We start from the raw sequence: 18,781 nt of genomic DNA on the forward strand, positions 1-18,781 counted from the left end.
CATGAAGAATTGCTAGCAAATCCTGCGGTTGGCCAGTAACTTCAATACTGGAGATCACTAAGAGTGCCCCTGATTCATTTTCCTCTTCCGGTTCTTTAACTGTACATACAGACATGTGCACTGGAAAGGCAGGCACTGATGTGCGTGGCTTGGTAACAATGGAGAAGGCTAGTCTGGGATTCCCAATAGTGTATAAATTTGATCAGGTTACATTGTTTTCCTCAGCATCTGATTGTATTACACCTTGTATTACAGATTCCTTCTACAATCAGGTCTATCCATCAGGATAAAATCCTAGCACTTAGACAGCAGACACAGTTCTTGTGGGAGGCTTATTTTTCTTCAGTTGAGAAGATTGTATTGACTACACTAGAGGTGAGTAACTGTTTTCAGATATTAGTCAGAGCAGAGACATTCCCTTGTATGTCTGCCATACTCTGGGCTCAGCTGGTGTGAGACCTTGGCTTTCATGACACGTGATTGGTCACTGGAAAAACCTTCAGTGACTTGATAACTTTTCTCCCCTAAGGAAATATTTTCTTTATTATTGGACTCCACATAAGAAAGCTGACATGGTGATAAATGGGAATCATCTGACACATGGAAAAGTTGTCTTGTGCGATCCTGGCTTCTCAAGGCTTTACATCTTATGAATCACTATTCTTGTCATTCATGGTGAATATGGGTCTTTAAGGAACCTTTCTAGAGCTGACTTTTGAAAAAATATTACTGTAAAGCTCCTTTTCTGCCGTTCCTTCTTAACATTTTGATGCCCTTTGACAGATCTCTTGTTCTGGTTAAAGTAAAGTAGTAGTTTTTGAAGTCACCTGTGACTTATCCTATATGCACATTTCCAAGGACAGAAAAAAGAAAGCCTAGATTATCTATATGAGATTACCAGGATAATAATCATATATTAGACTCTACAGCTATTAATGGTGGGAGCCCTCAGGAGCGGGGAGAATCCTTCCCAGATGGAGGAAGGAAATGGCGGGTGAGAAACAGTCTAGTGAAAGGTTCTTCAGACACAGAACAGGCACCACAGTTTGAAGGACCACACTTAATTTAAAAAAGTGTTCCCACAATTTTGCCCACAAGCTTTTGTATGTCGAGTACATTATACACAGTGTTGCTGGTACAGACACTTCAGTTTGCAAGTGTAGGTTACATTTGTACATGCCAGTGCTTTTTGCATTCACATCCACGTTTGGGCACAAACAAACAGTTCCAGATTCTCTGCTGTGTTGAGATGGCGGCAGATTGGAGATGCTGTTGTCTGGGTCATGGCCCACAATTTAGGTTGCCTGTGGCTGCTCTAACTTGAGCCAGATGAGAGGCAGTCAATAAAGGACTGTCCTCCAGTTATGGACAATCAGAGTGACTTGTACTTCACTCTCTTCAGCTTTATCCCAACATACCCCTTTTGCTGAGGGCTGTAGAGGAGGAGCTGTAGGAGAAGACTACACTGGCACCATAATCGCTGCGATCTCCCCTATGTTTGGGGTGTCCCCAGCTGTGGAGTTTCATTCAGCTTCCATTCCCTATTTACTATTCAGAGGAGAAGAAACTAGTCCTAAGACTCGCAGGGACAGCTTTAGTATGGAACTAAGGCATCCTACAGGATGTGGCCGCAGCTGTCAGTTGACTAAGAGAGTAATATCTCTAGTTAAGTAAAGATCAAGAAAAATACCTGCCAGCAGCCCTGAGCTTCAGAAGTGTGAAGAATAGGTAACTAGAACATGGAAATATATGGAAAGTTTAATTAACTAAGTCAGGTCTGTCTTACCTCTTTAATTTTTTAATTCAGGGCTCTCAGAAGCAGTTTTCTGAAGGGAAGACAAATTCTGCTCAATAGAAATTAATAAGCTTGCTGAGTTGCTCATTCTGGAGTCCAGCATCTGGTAGGAAAGGCTCTGGGTTGCTTGCTCTCAAAAAAGAGAACGCAATTTTATTTTTAGGGGTCAGAAGCTGATATAGGCAACTCTGGTTTAAACCTGTTTTGGAGAATACGGTCTGGATGCCGGGGCGGGGGGGGGGATTTCTTTTGGTGAGTACTATGTATGTCTACTGTAACAACAATATTTTGATGAGCCTGGGTATCATTTAGTCACCTTCCATCTGGACTACAGCAATGCGATATATCTGGGCATGAAGCCATCAGCCGTTAGGAATTTCCAACTAGTAGAGATCACTGCAGCATGTCTTCTCAGCAGCACAGGCTACTGCAAACACTTCACACCTGTCCTTTACCAGCTTCCCATAGAACCTCTAGTCACGTTCAGGTTCTTCCTCCTTATCTTTAAAGGTTTCAGTGGTCTGAGTCTATCATATCATCCCCCAAAATTCCCAGATTAAAACCTTACTCCATGACTCTGCTTCTCTGCCACAGCATTAGGTAGGGAAACTTGTTTGTGCAGGAAACAGAGCAGAGACTGGGACATGACCTCTCCCGGGAATGAAGGCCCATCCCAGATCTCCTCATCTTCCATTCCAAAAGCACCACCTGCTTCTCTGACACGTTCTTCACCAAGACAAACATGTATCAGAGTGGACATTTGAAAAACAAAACACTGTGCTGCATACACAATTCTCCCCTTGGGAAGAAGAGGAGAGAGAGAGTACAAACCACATGAGACAGATGTTTTATGCACTGCTGGAAGGCACTAAGATATAATGGCGATAAGCACAGTCAAACAAAATGTACAACAGAAGTAGTATGTGGGAGAGAAGGGACAGAAATACTTTGTGAACAACAGGCTTCACAAAGAGAAGTCAGATCTAGCCAAAGTTCCTATCCTCCTCATGTTTTAAAACTGCCTAAATTTTATAATCAGTTTTAACTGTTACCCCTATTTAGAAATCTCTTCAATGTATGTAGCAAAGCACTGTATATTCTGTATTTTGAACTGATTATGCCTAGATGTCCTCTCTTTATCCTTTTCTGTTCCTGTTCCCTCAAGTTGTCCTTTCTCCACCCAGTTGCTGCAGGCAGTAATAACATTTGTGCTCACTAGAAGTGCTGTAAATTAATTTTCCATGCGTTAAATGTAATATATTCCACAGGTCAGTTCTCCAGCCTGTTGAGTAACAGTATCAGTAAGATTTGTATGCCTGACATGCAATGAAGGTTGCATATGTTGCATGGCATCAGAAGCCTGTTTCAAGTTAGATCTGTTTCTTTCTTTCTCCTTCTCTCTCTCTCTCTTTCTCTGCACATTGAAAAGCATTGAATGCGAGCCATGTGTTTCCCCTGGAGCACTGTTGGCTACCAAAGCAGTGGAAAATGGAACAGTCTATGAAAACCTACTGACCATGTAAACTAACAGACTTCTTATCTGTTCGTGCATCAATTCTGAGAAGAGGAGGAGTTCTTTATTAAATGCTAGAAAATGCGTATAGTCCAGTTTCTCTCTATTTAATGACCTAAATTACAGAGAGGGGAAAGGTGGTCATTTTCTCCCCTACATCCCAACCTAAAAGACACCATGAGGAAAGTATGCCACCTTAAAATCCTTCAATAGAAATGGCCAGACACAGCTTTCTCAGCAATGGAAGCTAGCTTACTCGTATGCAGTATTGAGACCCCTATTTCACACAAATAGTATTATTAACTTAATGTTAAGATTACTCCTGTGAGTTTCCTGCCAATACAATCACAAATTCCAGAAAAACAGCAGCTTATGACAGCTCTTGTTCACAGGCTGGATCACCCAAAGCAGCATATTACCCCAAGACTTGTGATTCTGCTCCCTTTAAAAATCAAGCAATTGCTCCTCCTACACCCCTACAGATGTGGGTTGTATTTTTCAGGTTTGTGTGCATATGTATCCTTCATCACTTCGTAGGTTTAAGGCCAGAAGGGCCATTAAGTCATCCGTTCTGACCGCCTGTTTGACATGAACTGCTAAGATTGATCTTGATGCCCCTATGTCAAGCCCAAAGACTTTAGTTAGACTAAAGAATTCCTGTCCTCAGGAGACTAAAACAGTTGCGAGTAGGCAAAGAGCATAAAAAAAGCAAGGTGCTAACAGTTTCCTGCAATGGCAGGGAATTGATTAAGTCAGACACACCCAGAGAATCCCAGCAGGCAAGCATGCCCAGTCAGCAGATGAAGGGAAAAATTCATGTAGGATCCTGCCAATCTGACATGGGAGAATATTCCTTCTCCATCCCAAATTGGTACAGCTCTAAGCATGTGAGCAAGATGTTCCAGCCAGGCATCTAAGAGAATTGCCTGTACTAACTCAGAGTACCAGACCAGTCAGCCCTGTTCTCAAGGTGTGGCCAATCTGATTTATGCTTACAATTTACCATGAGTCCACCTGCACGCCCTGCCAGGCTAGGCCAATGTTTAATTACTCTCCCTGTTTGGAAATTGTGTCCTACTGCACAATTAAATCTGTCAAACCTCATGTTCCAGCCATTTGGTCTTGTTATGCCTTTACCATACAGGCAGGTTAAAAAACACCCCATTATCAGATCCTTTTTTTGTGTGCAAGTACCTTTATACACTGGCTGCCTATCTCCAAGTAAGCAAAAGATAGAGCTAGGTCTTGTATGATGCAGGAAGTGAGATTGTAATGGTCCTTTCAGACTTTAAAACCTTGGAATATAAATCCATTGCACTTGCCAAATATAGAGACAGTTTCCTGCTTACAGTAATAGTTGCCCAAATTTCTATCCATATTGGATGAAGTGGAAACTTACATAACTATGACATGAAATGTATCTCATGTAATTAGTCACTTTGTTGAATATTGACATTATTTTTAATTAACCAAAAAAAATCCCTTAGCCCAATCTGATGTGCTGCCAGTCTCTGTGTTTTTAAACATTCTCATTATCTCAAAAAAAAAAAAAAAAAAAAAGCCCCTCTTTGCAATTCCATCCTTGACTAATTATTTCATGCAAGTCGTGTATAGTAAACTCTACAATGAACTAATCAGGCTTACAAGTGACAAGTGATTTTAAATGGAAAAATATTTTACTTTAAATGCAGAATGTAATGAATTGCAAGGTCCCTGTGTCCACGGAGCCTAATGAGGTAGTTTGAATACTGTTATAAATGGCCCTCTTCTGCTGAGATTGTGCAGAAGTATCCAGGTTCAGTATCATCTTAAAAAGAGAGATTAAACAGTAATGCCAGATAATTTTTGTCTTTCCACTTCTTACAAAATGCATGGTGATTGCAGTCTGTTGAAGCCACTGAAGTCTGTACCGATCCTTACTGCTACCTAGTTAAAAACTGTTACCTTTCTTATTTTCCAGATTATTCAGGACAGAATATTTAAGCACATATCACGTAACAGCTTAATATGGAACAAACATCCTGGAGGGTTATTTGTACTGCCACAGTATTCCTCATATCTGGGAGATTTTCCTTACTACTATGCTAATCTAGGTGAGTAAATTCTTTCTGTTGCACCTCACTGAAATTGGGTTATCACTGATTTCTGAATGGTTTGGGGCAAATGGTTTTCCTGTAATATGCTGGTAATACTTTTGTGTTCCCATGTCTCTGCCCTTCAAAACACAACCCCTCCTTGCTTAAGCACTGGTGAATATGACACCCTCTAGTGGCAGCTGTGTATAGAGACTGTTGTAAGAAATCCACGCTCTCTTCCTAAGTAACTGTAGGTGACAATTCAGCTGCTTTCTATGTTGTGGCCATGACAAAGATGAAATGAATTGTGTTTTTTGTACTCCTTGTCTAGCACCACTTGGCAATACTTCAAGATAAAAAAGAAGCGACTTACAGTAACGGTTGGTCTTTGAGTATATTGTTAATATAGATTCACCCTCCCTACCTTCTCTCTCCACTTCCTCAGAGTCTCTTTATAGACTGACTGAGTGAAGGAGCCAACAAGGAGCTGGTCCATGGTTCTTTATATAATCACAGTCTAAATATTGAATTCATAGATTCATAAATCTTAGGTCCTGGAAAGGACCTTACATGATCACCAGGTCTGGCCCCCCTGCACATGGGCAGAAAAGACTAGGGCAAGGGAATATGTCTGAAGACTCAACATCACACCTTAACACCCAGTTCCTCTTTGTAGAGATATGCCCCTAGGAACATGGTTCTGTCCTGGAGAACTGCCTGAAGAACCTGTCTCCCAGCCTTAAGGAAGTGTTATCCATTGTAACATGGAAGAAAAAGGATTCAACAACAATTTCAGTGTGTAGGATGAAGGGGGAGATAACTAGGATACCAAGGATATGAGCAAGCATGAGACTAGAAGATGGTAATGTTAGCAGCCGTAGTGAAGGAAGAGCAGATGGCCAGATGGGCCTGTGATATTGCAGAAGGACTATCAAACTGAAAAGTAGGAGTGGTTGGAAGCTGTTCAATACCGGGCAAGTAGAATGCTTAATCAGTGAAAATAACAGTTGGAGCCCTGTGTGTGCGTGATGATGCTTTGGGATAAGATGTAGAGAAAAAAGAAAGTGACCATGAGCATAATTCTGAGGGTTCTCGGAAATGGGGAAAAAAGGAAGCACCACTGAGACTGATGGAGCTGTTGGTGAGGTAGAAGGGTAGCATCAAAACTTAGGGCTGATTACTGGCATCAGCATAAAAACAGATCCAGTTGGATGAAGGCTTGGGAAGAATTTCTTGACTTGGTCAGAAGTACTTTACTGATGAACTTGGTGAGGATCATTTCCACAGAGTGATGGGGAAGAAAGAAAACGATTGCAAGCTTCCAAGAGGGCGTCAGAGAGGGGATGTCAAAGCAGTGGTTGTAGTTTACAGAAGTGTGTTCAAGGAGCTTGGAAATGAATGGGAAGAGCAACCTTTTTGAAGCCCCAGGTACTGATAGAGAAAGGGTACCAAATAAGATGGTCTGAGCCAACATGGCAATTTCTGTGTGCTTGGGTCTTTTCTGTCTCTCACTTCTATGATCTGTGCTACACAGGGTAGTAGTTTTGTCTTCATTAAGTTTGCGTCCTTTTTCATTTTAGGTCTGAAGCCTCCCTCTAAGTTCACTGCAGTTATCCATGCAGTAACTCCCTTGGTTTCCCAATCTCAGCCCGTGCTGAAACTCCTGGTTGCTGTAGCCAAGTCCCAGTACTGTGCACAGGTGAGCAGCACTACTTGACAGTTACTTTCCTTTTAAAACATCCACCAAATAAAAATCCCCCCTGACTTCAGTTCTTCTCATGGCTCCTTATTTCCTGACCCTGCTTTATATGATGGACTTTTTCTTTGAGTTCTTTGCAGTGACCTCAGCCAATATATGTGGGGAATAAAGCTGAACTTTCATGCGAGAGGAAAACGGGTGGTCACAAAAGCTCTGATTTATTTAATAAAGGGAAGCAAAATAATTGTTGTGTTTCAAAAATACAGGGGTTGCATGTGCTGTAAGTACCAAAAGGCTCAGTAGGCCTCAAGCACTATTGGCTGCCCTGCCTCCCATTGTAGTTTTGATCTTGGCAGTTTTGGGACTTCAGACTGCCTGTGCTGTTATCTTAAGGAGGTAGTAGGAGTACCCTCTCATCTGAAGAGGCACAAGTGCTTTAGTATTCAACATGTGCCAAAATAAACCAGTGACATCCTTCTGAGTGAGGCTGTAGACTCCCTGGCTTCTTGTTGAGTTTGCGTGCATTTGAGTGTGTATATTTTATTGTCAGTGCGGGCGAAATTTCTGAGGGATGTTATTTTTATGTTGCTTAGTTATTCTGAGATTTGTAACTTGCATTCAATGAGAGGTAGTTGGCCATTTTTGTCTGAAGTCATGCAGAAAGCAGGGTGCACTGAGATGCACCGTAGTCTCAGACTAGTCTATAAGGGCACCTACACACGAGCAGCGAGGCTGCTTATACACACTGTAATTAATCGATGAATCGAGTCTGCTGGAGTATGGTAATTACAACGCTCCAGCAGACTCCAGCATCTCATGTATCAGCATCCCCACATTTAAAAATGGCATTCGGCGCACTTTAAAGCTTGTTTGGCGAGCTTTAGTTAAAGCGCCCTGCCGCCATTTTTTAACTGCAGGGACACTGATACATGAGACACTCTGGGCGCTTTAATTAGAGTGGCTCTTAGAGTTGATGCAACTAAAGTGCAAGTGGAGCAAGTGTATAAATGTCCTAAGATGCATCTCTGTTTTGCCTTACATTCAGTGGTTCTGTTTGGTCCTCAAGGTCCTGAAAGTTTGAATAGCGACAGGCAGGAACATGGCCATGTATCTAATCCTGCAGGTCAATATTTCTTTCAGATCATTGTTTTATGGAACTGTGACAAACCCCTCCCAGCCAAACACCGCTGGCCTGCCACTGCTGTGCCTGTCATCGTCATCGAAGGGGAGAGCAAGGTAGGTGGAGAGAAGTACCAATAAGGATGGTCTGTGTTGTGTGAAGGGGACTAGTGTTCATTTTTCCAAGTGGAGAGGATGCTTTGTCTGCCATTTGCTGGTGGGTATTTTGTAGTCAGCTGGTGTGCAGTGCCCCTTCCTTTACCTCCAACTCCTGCACTGGCACGATTGCAGACCTGGCATTTGATGCATGAGGTTCAGACTCTTGGAAGCTGTCAATTGCTGATCAATAGAGCTGGTGTGAGATTGGTGACAGGGACGCAATTTATGCTGGTGCATTAAATCAGTGATAGACCTCAGTGCTAGACTGAGCATTCTCGGGGAAGATTTGGAGATGCTGTTTCTGGCCTCAGGTTGAATATTAGTTTCGTGCAACAATTGCAGGGAGCGTTCCTCACCAGGTTGTGAGACTACTGTTCCCATGGTTCACATATACACAGTAAACGTACCTACCCAGAACTGATGTACTCAGGCGTGCTACATCGCTATTGAAGTATCTCTTTGTAAATGCGAGCCATGTAGCCACATCTCTGCAGTGCTTTAGACTGGTTGAATACCAGTGCCAATTAGCCCATTCCTATGCTGACAAGCCGCTCACAGCAGTGCATGAAAACAGTTACACTTCTGTTTTGGGAGGTCACCAGGTGGAGCAGTTCAGTGTGCTTGAAGGCACTGCAGAAAGATATAGTTAATGTGTAAACCTGGGGGTAGAGTGCTCCATCCAGTGAGGAGGCTGGAAGGCACAGGAGGAGGGAGCCAGGATGATCCTGGGATTCAGGTACACTTGAGTGATCAGGAGGCAACGAAGCGGGTGAAAATGAATTTGCTCTGAAATGATGCAGTTTTATTTCTGCTTTTCCCTTGCACAGGGTCAGTGAAGAATTGGACTCATTCTTCACACACAGTCTCTAATGCTGGTATTAAAAGGCAGAGCAGAGGCAACTGGGTTAGACCTCTCTGTGATTTTTATCATCTGCCTCTCTAGCTCTGTATTTCCACTGTGAAGTTTTTAGCTGCTTTGGCTTTAAAATCCTATTTTGAATGTATAGGCCTTGTCTTTGCTGTTTTCCCCAGTAGGCTTAACCAGGGAAAAGTCAGGGCATCACTAAGCTGGCAGCTAATAGCTCTTGCCTTGGTCACTGGACATGTAAACAGTATCAGGAGAATTGCTGCAGGGCTAAGATAGGCTGTTGAAATTTCTGAGCCTTGTGAACATTATGGGTTTATTTTCTTTCTTTTTGGAAAGCCTGGGCAGCAGGAAGAGAGGAAGAAAATGTCCTGACCAGTTCTTAGCATATATAAAAACAGACCTTGGAGTTCTTTAGATTACAAACCAGTCTCCTGAGTACACAGAGGTGTGTTTATAGTGGACAGTGCCTCGTCTCTAATATCACATCATGCACCAGATGGCTTCTTAAACAGGGAAGCTGTTTGTTTATCCCAGCCTTGCAGAGTCAACTCCCCGCAGTCCAGAGTCCCTAACAAGGGGCCTGCTTTTCCTATGCCTACTTGGCATCTTGCAGGGATCCATCAGGCAAGGATTTCAAAGGCTTGATCTAAACATCTTCACACCCCTGTGATAGAACAGAATAGATTTGCACCCGTTTTGCAAGCGACAGTACTGAAATACAGATGAAAATAAGTGAATAATCCTGCTCAGACTTGAGCCTCTTCCGTATTTGGGATTTAATCATTAAAAAAGTCTGAGTAGTTAAGCGCATGAGATTTTTCTCTCATCTTTACTGACTTATTTTCCTTCCTATATTAGTGCCCATTAGAAAACCTCTACAGAAATCAGCCTTGTAACTGGCACTTATTGAAAGCTTGTGAAAATAAACAGAGCCCACTTCAAGGCCTCTCCTTTAAATGGAAAGCTCCCCATGGGAATAACCTTAGCTCCCAGTGAGTTTGCCTCCTCCTCTGCAAGTAGGACCCCCCATGACAGCTAGCTTCCACCCAAGCAGTGGAGCTGTTGACCAACAGAGTGGGACTCACGAGTGCAGGCAGCAGATCTTTCCCAGGATCCGGCCCTCGGCAATGGAACTTGATTCTGAAAGAGATGCATGGACTTGACCATGTGTTCCCAAAGCTAATTGCAAACCTTGTCTCTGTCATTGCTCTCGTCGAATGATTTCTTCACGTAAGCACTGACAGCGTATGATAGAGAGACAGACCTCTTGGCTGTCTGTCATATTCACATTTACATTCATTTATACAGATGAACAAACAGCCTACAGACTAATCAAGTCATTTTTCCGCCGGGCTGGAATGGAAGGGAGAGATGATAAGAGAGGGGGAGAGAAAGAAAAGTACTTATTTCCATTTTTCAATCCTCAGAAGTTACGTGGGCACTGGTGGTGAGGAGAAACACATACGTGCATAAATGGATTTCTCCATTTCGTTGCAATTTTTTCCATCTTTCATCTATTCCCCAGTGAAGTGAGATATGCCTTATGTTGGTATTTAAAGCCTGGTCTACACACAGATTTTGTTCTAGTACAAAAACAACAGTAAGATATCTTTTTTACTGATATGCACGTACCAGCATGATCCCTCATGTAGATGCATTTATTTCAGTATAAAAGTACCTTATAGCTGTACAGTTTATTCCCTTCCTGTGTGGAAATAGTCACAGAAGTGTAAAGTACTTTATACTGATGTAAATACATCCATAAGAAAGGGGTTGTATTTTTGTACAGTGCTATGGTCAAAGTGGTTTATGGAGACAGTGTCTTGAGATGCACTCTGGCTCTCCACCATTGCTCAGGGTGAGGTGAAAAGCCTCTCTCAGCACCTCCTTCTCCTTTATCTTTACCCTCTGGGAGGGAGGGTGGGATGGCTTTAGCTACTACACAAGTGTCCTCCCTAAAGAAACCCTACATATGTCTAGATCTCAGTGGATACAGTTATAGTTTGAGTTGCACAGAAAGGCAGAGACACAGATCTGTTCAGAAATTAATTCCTCAGATACAAAATATAAGCTGATTTCTGGGCTGATGGAAAAGGACAGCCTTTCACTCTTGAGCTGAGAAATCCTTCCTATCATATAAAGATGCACAATGTGCCTCAGATGGAAAGAAATAAGAATGAAAAATAAAATGGAATATGCAGCAAGGATCTTTTTTTTTGCTTTCTCTTGGAAATGAGTCTGTCAAGTGACTTTTTTTGTTGTTTACCCTCACCCTTGAAACCCACAGGTTATGAGCAGCCGCTTCCTACCCTATGACAACATAGTCACGGATGCAGTGCTAAGCCTTGATGAGGACACTGTGCTTTCAACCACTGAGGTAAGACTCTCCTCCTTGAAAGATGTGAATCTCACCCTGAGAACAACCAGATCCACCTTTCTTCTTAGTACCTGGTTCCAGAAAGTGTGTGCACTAAAATGTCTCGCTGCATACCCCAGGTTTTAATATATTCAGTTGTTTCAGAAGCCTTTCCATCACCTGCCATCACAGGAACATTTCTCCATAGTTAATTGGCTCACCATTAGCATATGGCTCTTCCCGTCTTTATTATTTTAGTAACATAGCTTCAGGCAGGTGTAGACAGCCAAGAACAGCCTGTTTGTGCAGTATCATCTTAGTGATCACAGTTTTTCCTTTTCCAGGTAAGCCTGGGTGGGGTATTTCTATGATGGGACATTACTGTTTCTTCTAAACATGAGACTGCCTCAGCACAAGCATGTTGATTCTTTCTCCGTGCACACACATGCACATTCACTTGATGTTCAGTATACTGGGGAGGGGGCAGATACCTGGTACTTCAGATGGTTGAAGCATTTCTGCCGAGAGCAAGATTGCACTAAGCGAAGCTGAGAAAAGAAAGACACTGCAGAAAACCAATTTTTACAACTGGGATGAGTATTGATTTCTGGAGCCTCTTTCTGAAAATCACTGGGGAGACCAGTGACAGTTTATATAGAAGTGCAATATATTGGAAATACATTATTAATGGTGGCTATTGAAAAACTTGGATTTTCTTTTCTGCTTTCCATTCCTTCTCTCCCTTCCCCTTCAAATTCATGATCATTTTTTTTTCTCCTGACCTATAAGACTTCCTGTGCTATTCTCATAGCCCTTTAGCTGATACCATTAGTGCTTATGTTAGGTCAGGGGAACCCAAATTTGGCCCAACTGAGTACTGTATTGGCAACTTACCATAAACCCTAAGGGCACACCTGATCTCTTTTTTAAATTGCAGCTATAGAATCATAGAAAATAGGGCAAGGAAGGACCTCAGGAGGTCACTTAGTGCAACCCTCTGCCAAACCATCCCACACAAACATTTGTCTAACCTGCACTTAGGCATTTCCAGTAACAGTGATTCTGCAGTTTCTCTCAGTAATCTGTTCCAGTGCTTAACCATCCTCATAGTTAAAAAGTTCTTCCTAATAGCTAACCTTAATCTCCTATGTTGCAATTTAAGCCTATTAATTCTTGTCCTGTACCCTGTGGACACAGAACAATTGAGCACCATCCTCTTTATAACAGCCCATTTTGTATTTGAAGACCATTATCAAATCCCCCTTCAGTCTTCTTTCAACTAAATAATCTTATTTCTGCCAACCTTGCATCACAGATCATATTTTCAAGACCTCTACTCAACCCTGTAGTTCTCTTCTAGTATGGACTTTCTGTCTCTAGGAGGCTTGAGTCTTAGCCCTTCAGTTGACCCACATGGAGGCCACTGTAGTCCACATTGCTCCTCTGTTGACAAAGGGATGGGTCTAGATTGGTATCTAGGCCAAACCTTGGCAATTCCTGGCAGATACAGATGAGTGCAGATATTTTGTAATGATGCCCATAAAAACCACCAACGCTCAAATAAATTTCCTCTGACAGTTAGTAGAAGGTTGCTGCAATTAGATTGTTCCTCAAGACAGAATTGGAGTTTCAGTCCCACAGAATTTGAGAAAATTTCCAGTGATTCAGGAGGGCTGAGATTTTTTCTCTGCAAGTCTCCTACAAGATACAGCACTGGCCCACTTTGATAGTCCCCTCAGGATTCATTTTACTCTATCGTTTCATCTCAGTCATTGATCTTTTTTGGGGGGAGGGGGTGTGGAGGCTTATGTTTGAGCAAATAATTTGTAAAGAATTATTGGGTTTTGTTTTTATTCAGTTCAGCCCCATTTTCTACTGATTCAACCATTTGCTTGTTTATGTGAAATGATTCCCACTTTTCTTCACTACCTTTCCACTGCTATGAATTAAACAATGGAAATATTCAAAACTCGTCTCACATACATTAGATTTACTTTTGGCTATCGTTAGTGCATAAATTATTATTAGTACTTCTTGTGAGCATTCCCCCTCATGAAGCCCAAGTGTCCATGGATGCCAAGCATAAAAAACTCAAAGGTCAAGTTGAAATTTGTTTTCGGATTTGAGGCGTATTCACTGTTTTCCACTACAGGCTCAGCTTTAGTGATAGCAAACATTTTTCATTCGTCATGAAATGGTGCACAATTCATTTTGTTTTCATTCCTAAGGCTAACAACCCAAAGTGGTCCGTCACATGGTGAGAGGGACATATGTAGGGGAAGTAATTAGAAATCAGCATGGGTTGGGAATGATTTAGGGATTTAAGAGACTGGAAGCTCGGTTGCTTTCTCCTGATCATTAGCTGAGTGGTAATGCTGCTTAATAGTATCTAGGATCAGTTGCTTTTTAAGGAGATGTAATGTAGCCCTTGTTTTCTCATAGGGAACTCTGTTTGCTTTAATGCCTCTCCCTGCTACCAAGCAGATATTTAAACGATACGTGAGGCAGGGCATTAGATGTAGTTAGTTTCTTGTTTATCTTCTTTAGACAAGTTTGAGAATCTCAGGAGAAAATATATGTCAAGTTTCATGGGAAAGACCTTTATGGCAAAAACCTTTATACTTTCATGTGTTAGCGGTTTGGATCAGACCACAACTGCTACAAGAATAGCTGTTTTATGTGCCGTGTCTTTTTCAAGTTGTTTCCAGGCAGTTTAAAACAACTAGAAAGAAAAGAACAAGGCTCCAACTTCATATTGCAGTAGGCATGTGTTTCTTTTGTTTCATCAAATAACTTGCAAATGAGAGAGATCTGATACTCAAGGCAAGAGATGTTAACTCTTCTAGGATGCTGTAGCTAATATGTTTCCAGAATAGCACTGCTGGAAGGGTCAGCCAGAGTTTGTCATCTTGAGTTTTGGGTGAATCTAGCCTGAGCTTCAAGCTCTGGGGAGGAGTTTATGGTTGTGTGTGTAATCTGGGTATAACTAAGTTACTCTGCATGGTTTGGACCTGGACGAATAGAGCTGGCTTTTGCTTTTTTTAAGAAATAGAATTAATGGATACCAGAAATTTTCAGTTAAAACATATGGTATGGACACGTGTATATTTGGAGCCTTTTCAAAAGGGGAGCTGCTGATTAGGTGCGCATGGTTACTTTTAAGTTCTAACAGCCACTGGGGACAGGCTGGAAATGATACAAATGTAGCAAAACCACTCCAGCTTGAACCTGGATGTTTGTATGGATCCTGGCTTGTCCACACATAACCCTTAGCATGCAACAGCTGCTGAGAGGAAGAGTTTCCCTTCCCTGTCCGAAACGGCTCCCAATCGAATAAACACACCTGCACGTCTTCCCAGATATGTTCTTACCCATCTCAAACTGAACTTTGGGGGTAGAAGAAATGATTGGGTGGATGAAATGAGGGAAAACATAACCCTCAAAAGTATCACGTACCTCTTCTTCCACTTGCTGGGGTCCCAGCTTCTTGAGCTCCACAACTTATTCAATGCTCAGAAATTTGAGATAATAAAATATAGCAGAGAGGACATAATAGTGTTGCCAGCTCCCACAGTTTTACTGTAAGTCTCACAATAGAAAGTACTTTTTTTTCTTCAAGCCCCAGCTCCTGGAATCATGTGAATACATAGAAATCTCATCCTTTATTTTTTAAAGTAAAGTTCAACCCTTATAGTTGCAGAGAAAGGCTTAAAAGTACAGCCCAAGATTCAAATATCACACAGGAAAATATAGTTTCATAGTTTCATAGTTTTAGGGTCGGAAGGGACCTAATAGATCTTCTAGCCCGACCCCCCGCCAGGGGGGTCGGGCTAGACCCCCTCTTTCCAGCCTCTTCTTAAAGATCCCCAGGGTAGGGGCCAGCACCACCTCCCTTGGAAGTTGGTTCCAGCTCCTAGCCGCCCTAACTGTGAAGTAGTTTTTTCGGATGTCCAATCTGTACCTCCTCTCCATCAACTTGTGCCCATTACTCCTTGTTATGCCAGCGTCTCCCCCAAACCCTTCTGGTTCCCCCTAGTGAGTTTATAGACGGTCACCAGGTCCCCCCTCAGCCTTCTCTTGTGGAGGCTGAATAGGTTCAGGTCCCGCAGTCTCTCACTGTAGGGTCTGCCCTGTTGTCCCCGGATCATGCGGGTGACCCTCCTCTGGACCCTCTCCATGTTGTCCACATCCCTCCTGAAATGGGGCGCACAGAACTGGACACAATACTCCAGCTGCGGCCTGACCAGCATCGCATAGAGGGGGAGGATCACCTCCCTGGCTCTACTCGAGATGCACCTATGAATGCAATCTAAATATATTTATTTATTTCAATATGAAAATCTTATGATTTTTGAGCCAATGTTTGAGTTTGGTGTCTAACTTCTGATTTATAAATGCTTTGTGTTGGCAGGTAATGCTTAAAAGTGCAATTTATGACATGGCTATTACCACCACCTATGTCACACACAAGTATAAATGCACCCACCTTGGGTAATCTTTGCATTACCTGAAAAGGTTTAATGTGTAAAGGGCATGCCTTCCAAATGTTAAAGCAGCACTTTAGTGCTCAAGACTTCTTTTAACAGAAAGCATTATAATGTGCATAATTACAGGGCAAAATGTCAAGCAGTCAGTTTAATTTACTGATGAATACACAGAATTAATGTTTTGCAACAGTTCCAAGATTTTGAATTATGAATTAGTGGCATGGTAATATTTTGTTTTGTTGACATGCATTGAAACTGTTTGATAATTCATTTGACGGTGTCTTTACCTGCAGGTGGATTTTGCCTTTACAGTATGGCAAAGCTTTCCAGAGAGGATTGTAGGGTACCCTGCTCGCAGTCACTTTTGGGACAATACTAAAGAGAGATGGGGATATACATCCAAATGGACTAATGACTATTCCATGGTATTGACAGGAGCTGCTATTTACCACAAGTAAGAAACTGAAACATCTTTCTAAGCCTGTATGACTTAGTTCATCATCTTTTTATTTTAAAAACAAAGTTTCTGTTGCCAGGTAATGCTTAAAGATGGAATTTATCATATGGCTATTACCACCACATGTGTCACACACAAGTTTCTGCTGGGAAGAAAAAGAACATTCAATTGAAAAATATAGGAAGATAATAGATGGAGTTGCTCTTTTATGGGGTAATAATTTAAATTCCCAGTTTGGCTCTGGGGATCTGGGAATCATTACTGTGTTCGCTGGGCCTCTTTGAAGTTGCTTGTATTTTGAGGCAGTCTAACTGCTCTTTTTAACATCAGGAATTATACACTTCAAAGAAGCTCTGAATTCATTAAACTCTAAGGCTGAATGGCCTGTAGTGTAGAAGAGTTGAGGTTACTTCCAGACCAGCTCTGTGTCTTTGTTAACTGACCTTTATTTGTACTAGACCTGTCAAGTCTTCCTGCTACACTTGAGTTTTGGTGCAGTGATACCTTGCAGTTCATAGATTTCATAGACATTAGGGCTGGAAGGGACCTCAAAGATCATCAAGTCCAGCCCCCTGCCCCAGGGGCAGGAAGTCAGCTAGGGTTAAAGGACCCCAGCAAGATAAGCATCCAAGCGTTTCTTGAATGAGTCCAGAGTAGGTTCCTGCACCACATCTGGAGGGAGTCTATTCCAGGTCCTGGGGGCTCAGACAGTAAAGACATTTTTCTTATGTTCAGCCTAAAATGGTCTTGTAGAAGTTTATGACCGTTGGTCCTTGTTTTTCCTTGGGGCGCTCTGGTGAACAGACGTTCTCCCAGTTCCTGATGAACAACCCTTGTGTACTTATAGGCAGCCACCAGGTCCCCGCTGAGCCTGCGCTTTTCCAGACTGAAGAGTCCCGTGGCTCTCAGCCTCTCTTCATATGGCTTATTCTCTTGCCCAGTGATCATGCGCGTGGCTCTCTTCTGGACTCTCTCAAGCTTCTTGGCATCTTTCTTGAATTGCGGAGCCCAGAACTGGATGCAGTACTTCAGCTGCAGCCTCACCAAGGCTGAGTACAGCAGGAGGATGACATCCTGAGATTTACTTGAGAAGCATCTATAGATGCAAGCCAGGGTTTTGTTTGCTTTACCAGCTGCAAGATTGCATTGGTGGCTCATATTCATCTTGTGATGAATCATGACCCCCAAGTCTCCTTCAGCGGTGGTACTAGCAAGCATAGCACTGCTGAGCCTGTAAGTATGCTGTGGGTTGTTTTCCCCTGAGGTGGAGTACCTTGCATTTATTGGTATTAAACGTCATCAGGTTTGTGTCCGCCCACTTACTAAGCTTATTCAAGTCAGCCTGGATCACTAGCCTGTCGTCAGGTGTGGATGCCATGCCCCAAAGTTTAGTGTCATCAGCAAACTTAGCCAGTGCGCTTCTGACACCAATGTCCACATCGTTGATTAAGGTGTTGAAGAGAACCGGTCCAAGGACAGAGCCTTGGGGGACGCCATTGGTCATGGAGCGCCATAATGATTTGCTACCATCAACCACTACTCTTTGGGTCCAACCTCGGAGCCAGTTTCCCAGCCATCCGACTGTTGTAGCTGAGGCCACAGTTAGCCAATTTTTCCATGAGGAGGTCATGGGACACCAGATCAAAGGCTTTTTTAAAGTCCAAATATATGACGTCAATCTCTTCTCCCTTGTCCAGGTCATATGTCACCTGGTCACAGAAGGAGATGAGATTGGTCAGGCAAGACCTACCTGCGAAAAACCCATGTTGGCTATCCCTCAGGATGTTGCCCTCTGCCAACTTATCCAGAAGGGTCCCCTTGATAATTTTCTCCAGAATCTTACTGGGGATTGAGGTCAGGCCGATTGGCCTGTACTTCCCGGGATCTACTTTCCGCCCCTTCTTGAAGATGGGTACCACATTGGCCTTCTTCCAGTCTTCAGGTACTTCACCTGAGCACCACGAGTTTTTGAATATTTTTGCCAATGGTTGGGCTATGACACCTGCCAGCTCCTTGAGTACTCTAGGGTGTAATCTGTCAGGACCAGCTGACTTGAAGGTATCCAGCCTCTCAAGGTGATCCTTTATTAGGTCAACACTGATGCCAGGTATAAATATGCCCTCACCCTGGCTGTCCCGCATCTTGCTAGGCAGGGTGGTCCCATTGAACTGATGAAAGACCGACGCGAAGTACCCATTAAGCAGATTGGCCTTTTCCTGGGTGTTGGTTATCAGCTGTCCCATATGGTTCAGC

At 42.7% G+C, this 18,781-nt stretch overlaps 1 protein-coding gene across 1 annotated transcript in view; it reads left to right on the forward strand.

The window, feature by feature from the left end:
- EXT1 (exostosin glycosyltransferase 1) overlaps positions 1–18,781 on the forward strand; it is a 238,547-nt gene that overhangs the window by 212,538 nt on the left and 7,228 nt on the right. Inside the window, exons 5-10 of the mRNA XM_014521376.2 lie at positions 256–375; positions 5,269–5,401; positions 6,964–7,082; positions 8,223–8,318; positions 11,516–11,605; positions 16,365–16,525. Of these exons, the coding sequence (XP_014376862.1) occupies positions 256–375; positions 5,269–5,401; positions 6,964–7,082; positions 8,223–8,318; positions 11,516–11,605; positions 16,365–16,525 (719 nt within the window). The remainder of the gene's footprint in view (positions 1–255; positions 376–5,268; positions 5,402–6,963; positions 7,083–8,222; positions 8,319–11,515; positions 11,606–16,364; positions 16,526–18,781) is intronic.

The sequence above is a fragment of the Alligator sinensis genome, unplaced genomic scaffold, assembly GCF_000455745.1.
Source record: "Alligator sinensis unplaced genomic scaffold, ASM45574v1 scaffold895_3, whole genome shotgun sequence".
Lineage (NCBI taxonomy): Eukaryota > Metazoa > Chordata > Crocodylia > Alligatoridae > Alligator > Alligator sinensis.